This window comes from Coregonus lavaretus (assembly GCF_964263955.1).
Source record: "Coregonus lavaretus genome assembly, chromosome: 9".
In the NCBI taxonomy this organism is placed as follows: domain Eukaryota; kingdom Metazoa; phylum Chordata; class Actinopteri; order Salmoniformes; family Salmonidae; genus Coregonus; species Coregonus lavaretus.
Window position 1 is genome coordinate 45059419 of NC_139996.1, and position 20055 is coordinate 45079473.

The 20055-nt window shown below is 41.5% G+C and overlaps 1 protein-coding gene across 1 annotated transcript in view; it reads right to left on the bottom strand.

The window, feature by feature from the left end:
- LOC311135374 (chemokine-like protein TAFA-5) overlaps positions 1-20055 on the bottom strand; it is a gene marked incomplete at both ends in the record, with an annotated part of 224058 nt that overhangs the window by 101640 nt on the left and 102363 nt on the right. Inside the window, one exon of the mRNA XM_084169313.1 lies at positions 2118-2267. Within this exon, the coding sequence (XP_084025439.1) occupies positions 2118-2267 (150 nt within the window). The remainder of the gene's footprint in view (positions 1-2117; positions 2268-20055) is intronic.

Sequence of the window (20055 nt, forward strand, 5' to 3'; positions counted from 1 at the left end):
AACCGTTAGAGATATTTGGGGGCTGTATTTTACTGTCAAAATGGGACTCTAGAATGTTGACCCCCCAAAATTGTTGAATAGAGATTCATTATTATTTCCCGCAATTTTTAAATGTTGTACAATCAGAACACATTTTTCTCTCGAACACATGGGGGAGAAGAGAGTGGCTCGCTCATCACAGCAGCAGGCCCCAGCGAGGGAACAGGTACAGCGGCAGGGCAGACACTTTCATTAAAGGAATCATGAGGATAATGCACTTACTGTTTGACCAAATCATTTAGCCGCCCAGAACTCGTTCTGACATTGCTCGTTCTGACATTGCTCGTTCTGTTATTATTTTGTTGTTGTTGATTATGTGTGTATTGTTATTGTATTGGTAGATATTCCTGCACTGCTGGAGCTAAAAACATAAGCATTTCGCTGCAGCTGTCATAAAATCTGCAAATGTGTGTACATGACCAATAAACTTCCATTCTTGATTTGAAACGGTGCCCCTTTTTTTGAGAGTGAGAGTGTGATTTTATATATTCAAAATATTGGTTAGAAAAATGTACTGTTATACTCTTTATGTACCCTAAAAGGCACTGAACAGTACCATGTGAGATCATTATGTGTACTGAACCTCTGAAGGTACATTATGTGTATTTTAATATTCTTGTAACCCAGGGAACAATACTGTACCCTAAGCGTATCTTTATTTCTAAGAGTGTATACCAACTACTGCTTTTTGTTGATTCTGCTGAATTCTCTATTTCCTTCTGAACTCATACACTGAAGGAATGTTGCACTCATTATTTATTTGAGAGTAATTTGCGACTGCAAATGGCAGGTGTTCCTTGTGTAATTCAAAAAGGCCTTGAGGGTCTTTCAACGAGATCAAAATCACAGTTGAAACCATTACATGGCAAAATTTCCACAAAGGCAGAAGCAATCTACTCTCTGATTGTGCCTTTCTAAATATTATCCAACTCATTATGAGCAAAAGACAACACTGCATGAAAGATGACTGATTTTGCTGATTTTTGTGATATTTTTGCACACATCCTTGCAGTTTGGCTGAAGCAGAGGACTTAAGCTGTGATGGATATATGGATTATCCTGTTAGAAATGTGACCTCTGTGAAATAGGGATAGAGGAAAGAGACATTTGCAGCATTTGCTACTGCAGTCTGAGGACCTTGAGAACTGAAGGGAAGATTAAAAATAACTTAAATCTAATTTGTTTTCCCACACTGATGGAGTAAACCCTGCTCTATGGCTCACAAATGTATATTTGGAACAAACAACAAAAGAAAGTGAGTGACCGAGCTAAGATGCGACCTGACATAAATACCAAGCCTGCAAAGATGTGGCATGCTCTAGGTAAGTAAAGGTCACCCAAGATGTATTGCCAACATCTTTTTAAATACAATGACAACCACCAGCCACCTCAGGCGTTAAACCTGTCATTAGGATGTTGTGCTATGTGCTTCACTCAGGTATCATAGCAACAACTGCAGCAGGAAGAGTGTCAAAGGCAAGTTGTCAACAGTAAAGCTGGAAAAACAGGTCACAGCGATCAGGAGCATTCACAAAATGCCAAAACAATGTCGACGGTGCCTAAAATAATCACTTTGGTGCCAGGTAACATTATAGAAAGGATACAAATCCCTGCAAAATGTAAATTTCAGCCTTTATAAGTTAAGAACTTTTTGATCCATGAGGGCTTTTGTCAATAGTCTTTGTTAGTATCGCACAAAGGGAGAGAACGTATTTCAAATTGATAAAACATCCAAGCGTACCCTCTGAAGCATAGAAAGTAATATAAGCACAAAGCAATCCCCACAGAGAGAGACAATTCAATGTGCATACAGCAGCTGCTTTACAATTCTCCCCAGATGGCAACCAGGACAAGGACAGCAGGTGATGAAATGCAATGCAACACTCCATTCCCTTACGACATGCCTAAACCACCTTAACAGAGATAATGGAGTAATCCACAACATCAGAAATGGTCATAGATGCACAGGGGGTGGTGGCCCAAAGAGGCCCTTGAGGAAAGCTCTTAAAGCCCCTCAACCCCCATGCTTCGGGGGTTCTCTCTGAAAGTGAAGGATGGAGGTGGATCTTGTTTCTTACCGTCTACACAAGCCGGTCTGGCTCTCGTGGTACCTGCAATCTGACCCTTTTTGCAGGCACACCTCGCCGTCTGTCGTGCTATGGTCCGCCGTGGCTGACTGCTGTCCCGGTCCAGAGTGACAATCTCACACGTACCCGCTGCCAACTGACCTAAAGACAGAAAGAGTACAAATAAATTATTTAAGAGAGCGATAACAGGTGGAAGTGAAGGCTATTCCACATGGCGGAATTACCATTTAAATAAAAATATTTCCATCGTAGACAAATTAACGTGAAAGGTTGCATTGAATGGATACATTTAGCAAAGCTAGAACATTGACCAATCAATCATTCACCACCAATCATAACCGATCACAAAGATCCTTTCCAATTACCTTTCCCCTCACCTCATATAGGCTAACACCATCTCTGACACCATCACACATGATATAATTGCCTATAGAGGTTTCCCTAGAAATCGACTTATACATCCCAGTCAGTGCATGGATGAGGTGGGCCAGTGGTTTGATTAGACACCAGAGTTGTTGATGTATCTAAGTCCTGGGACCTTTTAACCCATCTCCTGATTGGAGATTGACCTTGTGAGTGCACTGGCCCTGGGGCATTCTCCATAGGGACTCAGTGTGCTCTCAGAGTCAGTGTTTCTAATTTGCAAGCACTGTGGTGTGGTGATTTAATCTGGCCCCAAGTCACAGTGTAGCGGTTCGGGGGAGTTAATTAAGTTTACTGCAGAGACACATTCAGAGTAATGGTGGGCTGTCTAGGATAGTGATTCTAAAGTACAGGGAGAAATGTTAAAGTCTCTCACAGGTTTCCCAATTTAAAAAAGGAGACGGAGAGAAGCACAACACGTGGGCCCGTATCCACAAAGCGAGTGCTGATCTACATGTACAGTGCATTCGGAAAGTATTCAGACCCCTTTCCTTTTTCCACATTTTGTTACATTACAGACCTTATCTCAAATGGATTTAAAAAATTTAAAAAATCCCCCAATCACACAATACCCTATAATGACAAAGCAAAAGCAGGTTTTTAGACATTTTTGCAAATGTATTACAAATAAAAATATCACATTTATATAAGTATTCAGACCCTTTACTTAGTACTTTGTTGAAGCACCTTTGGCAGCGATTACAGCCTCGAGTCTTCTTGGGTATGACGCTACAAGCTTGGCACACCTGTATTTGAGGAGTTTCTCCCATTCTTCTCTGCAGATCCTCTCAAGCTCTGTCAGGTTGGATGGGGAGCATCGCTGCACAGTTATTTTCAGGTCTCTCCAGAGATAATCTTGCTGGGCCGCTCAAGGATATTCAGAGACTTGTCCTGAAGCCACTGCTGCATTGTCTTGGCTGTGTGCTTAGGGTCGTTGTCCTGTTGGAAGGTGAACCTTCGCCCCAGTCTGAGTTCCTGAGCGCTCTGGAGCAGGTTTTCATCAAGGATCTCTCTGTGCTTTGCTCCGTTCATCTTTCCCTCGATCCTAACTAGTCTCCCAGTCCCTGCCGCTGAAAAACATCCCCACAGCATGATGCTGCCAGCGCCATGCTTCACTGTAAAGATGGTGCCAGGTTTCCTCCAGATGTGACGATTGGCATTCAGGCCAAAGAGTTCAATCTTGGTTCCATCAGACCAGATAATCTTGTTTCTCATGGTCTGAGAGTCCTTTAGGTGCCTTTTGACAAACTCCAAGCGGGCTGTCATGTGCCTTTTACCGAGGAGTGGCTTCCGTCTGACCACTCTACCATAAAGGCATGATTGGTGGAGTGCTGCAGAGATGGCTGTCCTTCTGGAAGGTTCTCCCATCTCTGTCAGAGTGACCATCGGTTCATGGTCACCTCCCTGACCAAGGCCCTTCTCCCCCGATTGCTCAGTTTGGCCTGGCGGCAAGCTCTATGAAGAGTCTTGGTGGTTCCAAACTTATTCTATTTTAGAATTATGGAGCCACTGTGTTCGTGGGGACCTTCAATGCTGCAGACATATTTTGGTACCCTTCCCCAGATCTGTGCCTCAACACAGTCCTGTCTCAAAGCTCTACGGCCAATTCCTTCGACCTCATGCTTGGTTTTTTCTCTGACATGCACTGTCAACTGTGGGACCTTATATAGACAGGTGTGTGCCTTTCCAAATCATGTCCAATCAATTGAATTTACCACGGGTGGACTCCAATCAAGTTGTAGAAACATCTCAAGGATGATCATTGGAAACAGGATGCACCTGAGCTCAATTTTGAGGCTCATAGCAAAGGGTCTGAAAACTTATGTAAATAAGGTATTTCTGTTTTCTATTTTTAATACATTTACAAAAAAATCTAATAACCTGTTTTCACTTTGTCATTATGGGGTATTGTTTGTAGATTGATGAGGAAAATATGAATTTAATCCATTTCAAAATAAGGCTGTAATATATATATTAGAATTGGACCTCCTGCCTTCCATACAAATATTTCCATATAATGCAGACCACATCCTTTGATAAGGCATGACATTTCCAAGATGTTGTATTTGACTTGTTCCACTCCTGTTAGTACACTGTAAAAAGTCACTGCCTAACTCATTAAAGAAATTGAGTAGTGTTACTCAAACATCTACAAAGGTCAGTAGAACTCAAATCATAAAAGTGGTACTACGTCAATAACATTTCTTATTACTTAATGTTTTTGAGTACTGTTAACAAATATTAGGTTATTGAGTAAATATAACTTTATTTGTGTTCTACTAATCTAAAGTTATTGAGTTTTTACAAGTTATGATTATTTAATATTTTAAAGTCAATGTCGCATTTATTAAATAAGTTGTTCTTACTTGATTCTATTATGTTTTACGTCTTTACTTAAAATAATAAAGTAGTAGTCGTACACATTGATATTTGGGTGAAAAACACTGGATTTTGTTGTGCTGATATAGAATTATATATTTTTTAGCAAGTTACGAATACTTAATCATCCCACGTGGCTCTGTTTTTAGAAGATTTTGTGTAATTCAAAATGTTTTTACTTTCTGATACTTTTACACAATGTATGTTTGAAGAAATAAAAGTATATTTCTAAAATAGTTTTAAGCAGTTGGTTGTGCTATGAGGTATAATTGATCATTATGAATGGATATCAAAACCGTTGGGCAAATTGACGTTCAATAATGAGACGAGTCATTCCCACCAGCAACAAGGTCATGTGCACCACTTTTAATGACAGAGCCTAATGCATCACTCTAAAATGCTTACAGCTCTACCACCAGTTAATGTTAGAGGAATGAGAAGTATACTCAGCAATGCCTGCTAAGGTGTATCACCAAATACATAAAACAATGCTAAAGATTTTATTTTATTTAACCTTTATTTAACCAGGTAAGCCAGTTGAGAACAAGTTCTCATTTACAACTGTGACCTGGCCAAGATAAAGCAAAGCAGTGTGATAAAAACAACAACAACACAGAGTTACACATGGGATAAAACAAAACATACAGTCAATAACACAATAGAAAATCTATATACAGTGTGTGCAAATGTAGTAAGTTATGGAGGTAAGGCAATAAATAGGCCATAGTGCAAAATAATTACAATTTAGTATTAACACTGGAGTGATAGATGTGCAGAAGATGATGTGCAAATAGAGATACTGGGGTGCAAATTAGCAAAATAAATAACAATGTAAATAACAATATGGGGATGAGGTAGTTGGGTGGGCTAATTACAGATGGGCTGTGTACAGGTGCAGTGATTGGTAAGCTGCTCTGACAACTGAAGCTTAAAGTTAGTGAGGGAGATAAGTGTCTCCAGTTTCAGAGATTTTTGCAGTTCGTTCCAGTCATTTGCAGCAGAGAACTGGAAGGAATGGCGGTCAAAGGTGGTGTTGGCTTTGGGGATGACCAGTGAGATATACCTGCTGGAATGCATACTACGGGTGGGTGTTGCTATGGTGACCAATGATCTAAGATAAGGCGGGGATTTGCCTAGAAGTGATTTATAAATGACCTGGAGCCAGTGGGTTTGGCGACGAATATGTAGTGAGGGCCAGCCAACGAGAGCGTACAGGTCACAATGGTGGGTAGTATATGGGGCTTTGGTGACAAAACGGATGGCACTGTGATAGACTACATCCAATTTGCTGAGTAGAGTGTTGGAAGCTATTTTGTAAATGACATCGCCGAAGTTAAGGATCGGTAGGATAGTCCGTTTTACGAGGGCATTTTTAGCAGCATGAGTGAAGGAGGCTTTGTTGCGAAATAGGAAGCTGATTCTAGATTTAACTTTGGATTGGAGATGCTTAATGTGAGTCTGGAAGGAGAGTTTACGGTCTAACCAGACACCTAGGTATTTGTAGTTGTCCACATATTCTAAGTCAAACCCGCCGAGAGTAGTGATTCTAGTCGGGTGGGCGGGTGCAAGCAGCGTTCGATTGAAGAGTATGCATTTAGTTTTACTAGCGTTTAAGAGCAGTTGGAGGCCACGGAAGGAGTGTTGTATGGCATTGAAGCTCTATTGGAGGTTTGTTTACACATTGTCCAATGAAGGGCCAGATGTATACAAAATGGTGTCGTCTGCGTAGAGGTGGATCTGAGAGTCACCAGCAGCAAGAGCGACATCATTGATATAGACAGAGAATAGAGTCGGCCCGAGAAATTAACCCTGTGGCACCCCCATAGAGACTGCCAGAGGTCCAGATAACAGACCCTCCGATTTGACACATTGAACTCTATCTGAGAAGTAGTTGGTGAACCAGGCGAGGCAGTCATTTGAAAAACCAAGGGTATTTAGTCTGCCAATAAGAATGCGGTGATTGACAGAGTCAAAAGCCTTGGCCAGGTCGATGAAGACAGCTGCACAGTACTGTCTTTTATTGATCACGGTTATTATATTGTTTAGGACCTTGAGCGTGGCTGAGGTGCACCCATGACCAGCTCGGAAACCAGATTGCATAGCGGAGAAGGTACGCTGGGATTCGAAATGGTCGGTGATCTGTTTGTTAACTTGGCTTTCAAATACATTCAAAAGGCAGGGCAGGATGGATAAAGGTCTGTAACAGTTTGGATCTAGAGTGTCACCCCCTTTGAAGAGGGGGATGACCGCGGCAGCTTTCCAATCTCCGGGGATCTCAGACGATATGAAAGAGAGGTTGAACAGGCTAGTAATAGGTGTTGCGACAATTTCGGCCATATTTAGCAGCTCTTTCAGGACATCAGCTATCTGAATTTGGGTGAAGGAGAAGTGGGGGGGGGGGGGGGGGGGGGGGGCATGGGCAAGTTGCAGCGGAGGGTGCAGAGCTGGTGGCCGGGGTAGGGGTAGCCAGGTGGAAAGCATGGCCAGCCGTAGCAAAATGCTTATTGAAATTCTCGATTATCGTGGATTTATCGGTGGTGACAGTGTTTCCTAGCCTCAGTGCAGTGGGTAGCTGGGAGGAGGTGCTCTTTTTTGAGTTAGTGCTACAGGATGCAAATTTCTGTTTGAAAAAGCTAGCCTTTGCTTTCCTAACTGCTTGTGTATATTGGTTCCTGACTTCCCTGAGAAGTTGCATATCGCGGGGGCTGTTCGATGCTAATGCAGTACGCCACAGGATGTTTTTGTGCTGGTCAAGGTCAGTCAAGTATGGGGTGAACCAGGGCTATATCTGTTCTTAGTTCAGAATTTTTTTTATGGGGCATGCTTATTTAAGATGGAGAGGAAAGCACTTTTGAAGAACATCCAGGCATCCTCTACAGACGGAATGAGGTCAATATCCATCCAGGATACCCGGGCCAGGTCAATTAGAAAGGCCTGCTCGCTGAAGTGTTTTAGGGAGCGTTTGACAGTGATGAGGGGTGGTCGTTTGACCGCGGACCCATTACGGACGCAGGCAATGAGGCAGTGATCGCTGAGATCCAGGTTGAAGACAGCGGAGGTGTATTTAGAGGGTAAATTAGTCAGGATGATACCTATGAGGGTGCCCATGTTTACGGATTTAGGGTTGTACCTGGTAGGTTCCTGGATGATTTGTGTGAGATTGAGGGCATCTAGTTTAGATTGTAGGATGGCCGGGGTGTTAAGCATATCCCAGTTTAGGTCACCAAGCAGTACGAACTCTGAGGATAGATGGGGGGCAAGCAATTCACATATGGTGTCCAGGGCACAACTGGGGGCTGAGGGGGGTCTGTAGCAAGCGGCAACAATGAGAGACTTATTTCTGGAAAGGTGGATTTTAAGAAGTAGAAGCTCAAACTGTTTGGGCACAGACCTTGATAGTATGATAGAGCTCTGCAGGCTATCTCTACAGTAGATTGCAACTTCACCCCCTTTGGCAGTTCTATCTAGACAGAAAATGTTGTAGTTCGGAATGGACATTTCTGCATTTTTGGTGGCCTTCCTAAGCCAAGATTCAGACACTGCTAGAACATCAGGGTTGGCAGAGTGTGCTAACGCAGTGAATAACTCAAACTTGGGGAGGAGACTTCTGATGTTAACATGCAAGAAAACAAGGCTTTTACGGTTCCAGAACTCAACAAATGATAGCGGCTGGGGGGTAGGAGTGATACTGGGGGCTACAGGGCCTGGGTTAACCTCTACATCACCAGAGGAACAGAGGAGGAATAGAATAAGGATACGGCAAAAGGCTTTAAGAACTGGTCTTCTAGTGTGTTGGGTACAGAGAAGAGGGGCAGATTTACGGGCGTTGTAGAATTGATTCAGGGCATTATGTACAGACAAGGATATGGAAGGATATGAGTACAGTGGAGGTACACCTAAGCATTGGGTAACTATGAAAGAGATAGCTTCACTGGAGGTACCGATTGAGCCGGTCTCTGCGTGTATGGGGGTAGGGGGGGGAGGGGGGACAAAGGAGCTCTCTGAGGCTGGTTGAGCTGAACTTGGGGCTCTACAGTGAAATTGTATAATAAGAACTAACCGAAACAGCAATAGGCTAGGCATATTGACATGGGAGAGAGGCATAACGCAATCACATGTGTTATTCGAGAGGGCTAAGACAACAACTGGTAATGGCGACGAAAGTTTTGCTGAGGCTAAACAGATAAACAGGATGGGGTACCGTGTAAAGGAACAGTCCAGCAGGCATTAGCTGTGTAGCTGAGTGATCATAAGGTCCAGTGAACAGCACTAAGTAAGTCCGGGAGTAGATCGTAGGCTGCTAAAGCACAGGCGAGCAGGAGGCACGGCTGTTGATTGCACGTGCTAGCAGGCCAGGGCTAGCACATGGATCTTCGTGGTCGTCGCAACGGGAAGCCTGTTGAAACCACATCAGACGATTACGCCGGCAGACCAGTCGTGATGGATCGGTGGGGCTCCGTGTCAACACTAGGAGGTCCCGTCCGGTTGACAGAGAGGTAGATAGCCGGGAGATGGGCCTGGCTCGAGGCTAGCTCAAGGCTAACTGGGGCTAGCTTCAGACAGTGGTGATTAGCCAACAACAACAACAACAGCCACGCAGTTGCAGCTAGCTAGTTGCGATGATCCGATGTTAAGGTCCAGTGATTCCGGCAGAAAATCCGATATGCTCTGGCTCGATAGCGCGATTTGCAGACTGTGCAGACTGGCCGATAATTGTCCAGGCTAGAGCTGGCTGGTAGGTAGTGCAGGCCACGGACAATGGTGAAGACCGCTAACGGTGGCTAATAGCAAGTAGCTAGTTAGTTGGCTAGCTGGCTAGTTTCAGCCAGAGGTTGTGGTTAAAAATAAATAATAGAATCCGTTCCACATTGGGTGAGGCGGGTTGCAGGAAAGTATATTTAGTTAATGGATGGAAAGTGAGATTGAGAAATATAAACGAAAATATATACGAAAAAAACAAAAAACTGGCTATTTACATGAGGACACTATAGAAAACGCGAACGCACTGCTACGCCATCTTGGATAGCTTAATACACCACCACTGCAAATTACTAATCAGAACTACTTACTACTTACACTTGAAATTGTTAACAGAACAATTTACTTTTTACAGTGTACTGTATGTGCCATATTCATTAGATCTGTTCCTTTGTAGTTACATTACATTTAGATTCAAATAACTGAATATGTAGATTCACTGGTACTTAGACCAAGACTCAATACAGTAGCTATCAGTGTTGGGGAAGCATATAGTTTACCAAGCTACCAATTACTTCACAATGAAATAAATTAAGCTACACTAAAGCTACCCTTAAGAAAAATATAAACTGAACAAAAATATCAATGCAATTTCTAAAGTGTTGGTCCCATGTTTCATAAGCTGAAATAAAAGATCCCAGAAATGTTCCATACACACAAAAAGCTAATTTCTCTCAAATTGTGTGCACAAATTTGATTACTTCCCTGTTAGTGAGCATTTCTCATTTGCCAAGATAATCCATCCACCTGACAGGTGTGGTATATCAACAAGCTGATTAAACAACATGATCATTACACAGGTGCACCTTGTGCTGGGGACAATAAATGGCCACTCTAAAATGTGCAGTTTTGTCACACAACACAATGCCACATACGTCTGACATGCTGACTGCAGGAATGTCCACCAGAGCTGTTGGCAGGTTATTTAATGTTTATTTCTCTACCATAAGCTGCCTCCAACATTGTTTGGCCTCACAACCGCAGACCTCGTGTAACCACGCAGTAAACTAATTGAAATTGTTGCATGTTGCGTTTATGGATTACATACATGTTTTAAGACATTTTACATATTTATTGAAAATGAAATACAGATATCTCATTCACATAAGTATTCACACCCCTGAGTCAATACATGTTAGAATCACCTTTGGCAGCGATTACAGCTGTGAGTCTTTCTGGGTAAGTCTCTAAGAGCTTTGATCCTTGCTAGACAGCCATTTTCAAGTCATGCCATAGATTTTCAAGCCGAGTCAAAGTCAAAACTGTAACTAGGCCACTCAGGGACATTCAACGTCATCCTGGTGAGCAACTCCAGTGTATATTTGGCCTTGTGTTTTAGGTTATTGTCCTGCTGAAAGTTGAATTTGTCTGCTGGAAAACAGACTGAACCAGGTTTTCCTCTTGGATTTTTGTTTCTTTTTATCCTAAAAAACTCCCTAGTCCTTGTCAAAGACAAGCATACCCATAACATGATGCAGCCATCACCATGTTTGAAAATTTGAAGAGTGGTACTCAGTGATGTGTTGTGTTGGATTTGCCACAAACATAACACTTTGTATTCAGGACAGAATTTCTTTGCCACATTTTTGCAGTTGTACTTTAGTGCCTTATTGCATGTTTTGGAATATTTTGTAATTATGGACTCGCTTCCTTCTTTTCACGCTGTCATTTAGGTTACTATTGTGGAGTGACTACCATGTTGTTAATCCATCCTCAGTTTTCTCCTATCACAGCCATTCAACTCTGTAACTGTTTTAAAGTCACCATTGGCCACATGGTGAAATCCCTGAGCGGTTTCCTTCCTCTCCGGCCACTGAGTTAGGAAGGACGCCTATATCTTTGTAGTGACTGGGTGTATTGATACACCATCCAAAGTGTAATTAATAACTTCACAATGCTCAAAAAGATATGCAATACTTATTGACTGGAGACATTTTAGCTTTTCATTTTTTATTAATTTGTAAAAATAATCTAGAAACATAATTCTGCTTTGACATTATGGGGCATTGTGAGTGTAGGCCTGTGACAAAAAGTCTAAACGTAATCCATTTTAAATTCAGGCCGTAACACCAAAACATTTTGAAAAAGTCAAAGGGTGTGAATACTTTACTGAAGGCACTGTACATGTAGTTCACTACTCCCCAACACTGGTCGCTATAACACAAATCACTGTCATCTACACTGTCCATGAATACCAACGGCCTCTTGAGCTATGTCCATAGCCCTAGGGTACTCTGTGGGAAACAGTGAAGGTTACAATCCATTCTCACCCTACCACATACTGTTAGAAATGCACCGGGACATGTGATCCATGAGGCTGAGGAACAATAACCTGTGCTACACATGTATCTCGTCCGCCACCTGAAAGGTAGATGGAGTCCCATCACTCATGACAAGCGAGCCATGAATATTAGCCCATTAGAATTGGCCATGCCTTTTATGTTGCTTTAGGGAGAGAAAGTGAAGGTCCAAGTCTGCCATAAATATACATTATGCTGCAATAAAATAGACCTGTCACGTTAATGACGGCTAGATTGAAATAGACTGAGTGTACAAAACATTACGAACACCTTCCTAATATTGACTTGCACCCCCTCAGAACAGCCTCAATTCGTCGGCGCATGGACTCTACAAGGTGTCGAAAGTGTTCCACAGGGATGCTGTCCCGTGTTGACTCCAAAGCTTCCCCCAGTTGTGTCAAGTTGGTTCGATGTCTTTTGAGTTGTGGACCATTCTTGATACACACAGGAAACTGTTGAGCGTGAAAAACCCAGCAGCATTGCAGTTCATGACACACTCAAACCAGTGCGCCTGGCACCTACTACCATAACCCGTTCAAAGGCACTTAAATATTTTGTCTTGCCCAATCACACTCTGAATGGCACACATACACAATCCATGTCTCAATTGTCTCAAGGCTTAAAAATCATTCTTTAACCTGTCTCCTCCCCTTCATCTACACTGAAGTGGATTTAACAAGTGACATCAATAAGGATCATAGCTTTCACCTGGTCAGTCTATGTCATTGAAAGAGCAGGTGTTCCTAATGTTTTGTACACTCAGTGTATGTGGAGTTTGTTGGGGAAATTAAAATGTCAATCAAAAGCTCAAAGATGGAGATGGATTTGTAGTCTCTACTGTATAACTACATAATCAATATGATTATTGACATCTCACTCAGGCACTTTCTGGGTATGTGTAAATTCCTGCCTTGCTTCGCTTTTATTCTCAATTGGATTGATTTGTAGATTGCAAATGAAAACTGGCATTTTTGTCCATGAAAATTGTTTTATGCTGCATACTGTCCCTTCTTTTCAAGGCTTCCAAAAAAACAACCTTCAGCAATGAAATAAAAAAATGTCAGCAGATTATTTTCTTTAGCATCAGAGTATGCCTATCTACAAAAAGGGGTTGGTTTGTCCTTTTGCTGTTCAAATTGAGATAAAGAAAACATTGTTTAGCTACAGTTGAAGTCGGAAGTTTACATACACTTTAGCCAAATACATTTAAACTCAGTTTTTCACAATTCCTGACATTTAATCCTAGTAAAAATTCCCTGTCTTAGGTCAGTTAGGATCACCACTTTATTTTAAGAATGTGAAATGTCAGAATAATAGTAGAGAGAATGATTTATTTCAGCTTTTATTTATTTCATCACATTCCCAGTGGGTCAGAAGTTTACATACACTCAATTAGTATTTGGTAGCATTGCCTTTAAATTGTTTAACTTGGGTCAAACGTTTCGGGTAGCCTTCCACAAGCTTCCCACAATAAGTTGGGTGAATTTTGGCCCATTTCTCCTGATAGAGCTGATAGAGCTGGTGTAAATGAGTCAGGTTGAGTCAGATTTGTAGGCCTCCTTGCTCGCACATGCTTTTCCAGTTCTGCCCACACATTTTCTATAGGATTTAGGTCAGGGCTTTGTGATGGCCACTCCAATACCTTGACTTTGTTGTCCTTAAGCCATTTTGCCACAACTTTGGAAGTATGCTTGGGGTCATTGTTCATTTGGAAGACCCATTTGCGACCAAGCTTTAACCTCCTGACTGATGTCTTGAGATTTTTCTGAGGTCTTGGGTGATTATTTTGATTTTCCCATGATGTCAAGCAAAGAGGCATTGAGTTTGAAGGTAGGCTTTGAAATAAATCCACAGGTACACCTCCAATTGACTCAAATTATGTCAATTACCCTATCAGAAGCTTCTAAAGCCATGACATCATTTTCTGGAATTTTCCAAGCTGTTTAAAGGCACAGTCAACTTAGTGTATGTAAACTTCTGACCCACTGGAATTGTGATACAGTGAATTATAAGTGAAATAATCCGTCTGTAAACAATTGTTGGAAAGATTACTTGTGTCATGCACAAAGTAGATGTCCTAACCGACTTGCCAAAGCTATAGTTTGTTAACAAGAATTTTGAGGAGTGGTTGAAAAACGAGTTTTAATGACTCCAACCTACGTGTATGTAAACTTCCGACTTCAACAGTATCTTCTCCAATTTGATATGGATATTAAACCTTCTGGAGTAACTGTATTCAATCCCTTTCACATCATGAGCAGTTTAGATCTAATACAATGGCTTACATTTATTTCCAATGGATGTGAGAGTTCTCACCTCAACACAAAGTCGATCTGTTTTATCATGGCATATCGCAAGAGATCCATATCGCCAGGCCAGACTCAAGTGGATTATGGAGTTTTTCTGCGTATTTGAGTTGGTGAAATTACTGCATTATGTGTAATTCTTACCGTCCACTAGGGGCAACGGGAGCGCCTATTACCATCTTTTTTATTATATATATTTTTTTTAACCTTTATTTAACTAGGCAAGTCAGTTAAGAACAAATTCTTATTTACAATGACGGCCTACACCGGCCAAACCCGGACGACGCTGGGCCAATTGTGCGCTCCCGATCTAGTAGGCTCCCGACGAGCTCGGGTATTGTGGCTGGGGTTGAGGATGGGTTTAAACTGTGAGCTAAGGCTCAGAGGATTGTGGGTTCAGTGCTAGGCATTTTATTTATTTATTTATTATAAAGTTGTTTTTTTCCTATCCCAAACCTTAACCCTTACCTTGAACCCTGTTGCCTAAATTTAACCAACATTTCGGAATGAATTCCAAAACTTAACTGTCGAGGTAAGCTTCGGTTTCACTTTTGCGCAGCAAACCTACGGCAAAATATGCCGTAATTAAAATGGCTACACAGTCCATAATCTACAGATGTTACCACAAAGGGCCCTACATGTCATAATTCAAATGGCCAGCGATGTCATATTTCTGTTGCTGCACTTACAGAGAGGGATGGCGTTTTCTTTGGAGATTGTGTTGCATATAGCATGCAATATTTTCAAACTCCACTCAGCCTCGTGTCTTGTGACTGCTTCCCACACACACCAAGCCTCGCCCCCTGTCACTCAAGCAGCACAGTTCCTCATCCTCGCTGTGAGATTCACTTTAAGTTTGCATGCTGTTCTGTTAGGTCAAATGCAGTCAACAAATTGTTCCAAACATGAATAATTATTCTTTTCCACTTTATAAATCATTCTATTTTCAACATGTTTTAAATCTATATTGCAAGTCAAATTGCAATAGCAATATTTAGTCAATCATGCAACCCAATGGCATATGGGTTATTCCACAGTTACGGAATTACCCTGAGACTCAGATTTTTCAAGTTAAAATGTATGCCAAACAAGTTTAACAAAACGTACAACTCTATGTACAATGACTACTTTTATCAATTTACACAGTAAATTAAAAAAACACACATTTACTGGGAAAATTGTGCAGATACAAAGTTGTTCCTGTAAATGTGTTTTTGTAAACTGTTCTATGGAAATTGTTAAAAGTAGTCCTTGTGCATAGAGTTGTACGTTTTGTTAAACTTGTTTGGCATACATTTTAACGTGAAAAATCAATGCTTTTGGTTTGGTATACAGAATTGCCCATATCTCATAGCCAGTTAGAAGTCCAATGTTAAATCATTTTTGTCAAAGGCTGCATTCACTACTGCCTATGTCCACAATGGTGCACAATGTCAGTAACAATGTGATACATACATCATATACATCCCAAAACCCAACAGATAAACTCCCTGTTGGTGTTCATCCAAAATACTTCCCTTGTCTTCGTTTGCCTCATCAACCATTCTGCTGAATCCAAGGCAGAGTTTATTACTCATCATAATTCAGCCTACATTTACAACGGCTAATAAATATTACACCTCTATCAGAGCTGCCAAAGAAAATCTAAAAAGTTCTCTGGACGAACCTTGTTGCAACTGTTCTCATCATAAAACTGAAAGTACTTTCAATCCAATCTATTTCGGGTGGCTGAGTTGCTCGAGCGCTTCAGTGATTATTGGAAGATTTTCAAGAGGTGATTTGATTTCTCTCTCTCCTCTCCCTTTCACCTCAACCAAGTATCTCTCGTAGTTATTTCAATGTTCACTCTCTTCCAATGTTACTTCCCTAATGACCTTGCAGCCTTTTGCAATAATACATTTCTGAATGCCCATGTCTGTAAGTCTTGGTATGTTACCTTTGTTCAGAAGTTGTGTAGGTGAGTGTGCAGCTCACCCATAAAGCCCAAGCTGTACACTCAAAAAAATGCTGGGTTAAAAATACCCCTATTTGGATTATTTGGTAACCCAGCGCTGGGTAAATATTGGACAGAACACGTGCTGGCTTATTTTGAGTGTTGGGTTGTTGTGATTACCCAAACATCGGTTGATTTAACCATGAGTTGGGTATTTTTTATTCTCATGCTGGGTCTTTTTTAATGTAATCCATAGGTTATTTTCAGGAGGCATGGTTTATTAAGGGTGTGGCTTTCAGCTACATCTTATTGGCCACCCATGAGAGTAAATGTAATTATTGTTCATCATGTTAAATTTACATACTGCAAATTGAAGTTTCCCTTAATTTTGTTTAACAGTTTACACATTCTTCTGTAAAATTAAGATAATCTCTACATATTTTAATACAGTATAGCACCTACTAGCATCCCAACAATGCAGTTTACACAGGTTTTTAAGAAACTCATGCACTTCTGTAAACCTCATTGAAACTACAAAATTGTCAATGTTCAACCTTAGTATGTAATTAACTATACAACAGAACCGATAAACAGGAATGAAGTTTACTCTCATGGTTCGAAAAAAAAAAATAATCCCTGAAAACCACGCCCCTACTAAACTACACCTCTAGTCTTCTGATCTGACCCACTGGGTCATATTTCAATAACCCAGCACCAATAACCCAGCACCCAGCATCAATAACCCAGCAGTTTTTAACGCCCAACTAAGTGACCCAACGCCTGCGACCCAGCAGTTGGGTCAACCAAACAACCCAGCTTTTTTTGAGTTTACCTTTTAGTTACATTTTAAGTCAATTTTCCAGTAGAACCAAGGAGGCTTATTGTACTGTATGACCCTCGCTCTAGGAGCATTTGTGTGCCCAGGCCCCACCAATGTATCCAGCCAATGTAGAGACAGAAGTGCCTTATCGGATTGCATTCATAAAATTGTGTGGTCCAGAGACGAAAACTTTACCATCTAAGGCAAAAGCCTGCGCTCCTGACGGGAACAATAGAATTCTCATCCCACTAAGCATTTACCTTCAGGCAACGTCTTTTGTAGAACCAGTCTTTTTTTGGTCCGCTCTCGACCTGCCCTTGTTTTGACCCCCAAAAAGACGTCTATGAGTGGTTCAGATTTGGTCCGGTCCAGACGGGCCTTGATTTGGCCCAAATATAGACATCTATGATTGGTCCAGTAGGGTGTTTGCCTTTCACGCCAGGACCCGGGTTTGTCATTTGCTATATTGGTGTCAGAAATGGGATGGCAGCCATGATCGTGAAACATCATGACTGGTAGCCTAAGCAATATGGTGGAATCTCTTTCTACCAGCCCAGAATTCCACTGATCATGCTTTTAGATGCGTGAAGTACTGTAGTGAACGAGTATATGCCCACTAAGCATTTATCGATGGCGACATCTTTTGGACGCCTTATTGTGGTCCTGTCTGGACGGGATGTCTTTTTTTGGTGTAGTCCGGACTGGCCTTGATTTTATCGTCCAAGGATGTTGATACTTGGTCCGGTCCGGACCAAATCTGAACCAATCATAGACGTCTATAATTGGTTCAGATTTGGTCCAGTCCAGACCAGCCTTGATTTGGCCCAAACATAGATGTCTATGTTTCACATGTTTGGACAGCACAGTAAACTACAGTCGAGCACAGCAGAGTACAGTACATTACAGTACAGTACAAATAACAGTAATAAAAAGTATAGTACAGTACAGTAGAATACAATACAGTAGAGCACAGTAAAGAAAAGTACTGGACTGTACCGTACTGTACTCTACTGTACTCTACTCTACTGAATAAAACTTGACTGTCCTGTACTGTACCATACCGTACTGTTCTCTACTGTGCTCTACTGTACTAAACTGCCGTACAGTAATGTGATGTTCAAAGTTGTGAAACATAGCCTAGACGTCTATGATTCGTTCAGATTTGGATCTGGTCCGCACCGACCAAATGTGTACTTGTTTGGGGGAGGAGCTCATAACAATAATACCCAGCATGCTTTGCAAGTGTTTACATTTTGGTCATTCAGCAGACACTCTTATTCAGAGCGACTGACAGTCAGTGCAATTATCTAAGGTAGTTAAACAACAACATATCACTGTCAAAGCAAGAAAATAAAAAATCTGTAACTATTACTGAGAATGTTATTGTAGTTGAAGTGGTCTGTTGGACTACTTTTAACATAATCGCTGACAGTTTTAAAGCTTTTGAAAACTTCAACTGAATTGCATGTGACAGAAGAAAGCAATAATAAATATTCTGTTGCAACCTTCAGTTGGCTCCTCTTTCCTTTATTATTGTGATATAATGCTTACTTCATTGAGAGTGTATGTGCAGTTGAAAATTCTCCATTGAATCAATGACTGAAAACCTCTGTACATGACGTCTTTTCAACATCCGCATAAGATGTATTTTCAACGGCCGTATAAGACGTATTTTCAACGTCCATATAGGATGTCTCTTCGACATCTGGAAAATACATATTTTCAACTTCCTGAAAATACGTCTTGTATTTTTTACATCCGGAAAATTCGTGTTTTTGATGTCCGGAAAACACGTCTTCTAACCTTTCATTCAGCACTTGAAACGCACGTGACATCAACGTCTGGAAAAGATGTCTAAAAGACGTATTTTCAACGTCATTTTGCTTACTGGGATCACTGCATATTACGATAGTAAAACATAATCTCTTTGTCACCTTTTCAACTGTAAAATGCACTAGACTGTGTAGACTGTGTAAGACAAAACCCACAAAGAAAATACAACATGCAAATGCATATGTGGACTCAATGTCTAATAGTGACGGCAGGGCTATTTCAAACTTCAGTAGGATGGTTCTTCGCTCAGGTGAGAATCAGCTGAGCCCATGATTAGTGAATAGCACTTGGTTGGTCTCTGGGAGCAGGACAGAGGGGAGGAGAGCTGAATAGATCATGGGAGACAAATGTGAGAGAAAAAATAATCAAAGAAATCATCATAGCTAAGGATTGTAATTTATGAGCTGGAAATGAACATCCTGACAGTCTAGAAAATTACAACTAGGCTACTAGGATAAGGATAGAGGCAGGGTGCTCTGCATCCTACTCCAACTTAGCAACAGATTGTACACCAGATAATGAGTGATACACGAGCCCTGCCCATACACTAGTTATTGATGAAGAAAAGGCCCTACCCGGCCCTAACCAGATGTCGGGGCCCGTCGGGCTCTGGTAGAGTAGCAGAGCTATACGCTTCACATAGTGCTACCAAAATAAAGATCTACACACATGCAAGAGGCATATCTCACTTGATACAAAACATGGATTTACTTTCTTTCTGAGTTTTCTCTGGTGTTTGTAGAACCACCTGCAACTGGACACAGACATCTATAAGATAACTGTTTTACAGAATCAAGAATGACGAGAGTATCGCGAATACCAGGTTAGTTGAATCATTTTACATTTACATTATTTAGCAGACACTCTTATCCAGAGCGACTTACAGTTAGTGAGTGCATACATTCGTTTTTTTATTTTTCACACTGCCCCCCCCGTGGGAATCGAACCCACAACCCTGGCATTGCAAACGCCATGCTCTACCAACTGAGCTACATCCCTGCCGGCCATTCCCTCCCCTACGGACGACGCTGGGCCAATTGTGCGCCACCCCATGGGTCTCCCGGTCGCGGCCGGCTACCACAGAGCCTGGATTCGAACCAGGATCTCTAGTGGCACAGCTAGCACTGCGATGCAGTGCCTTAGACCACTGCGCCACTCCAATAATCTGTGGCAGCTC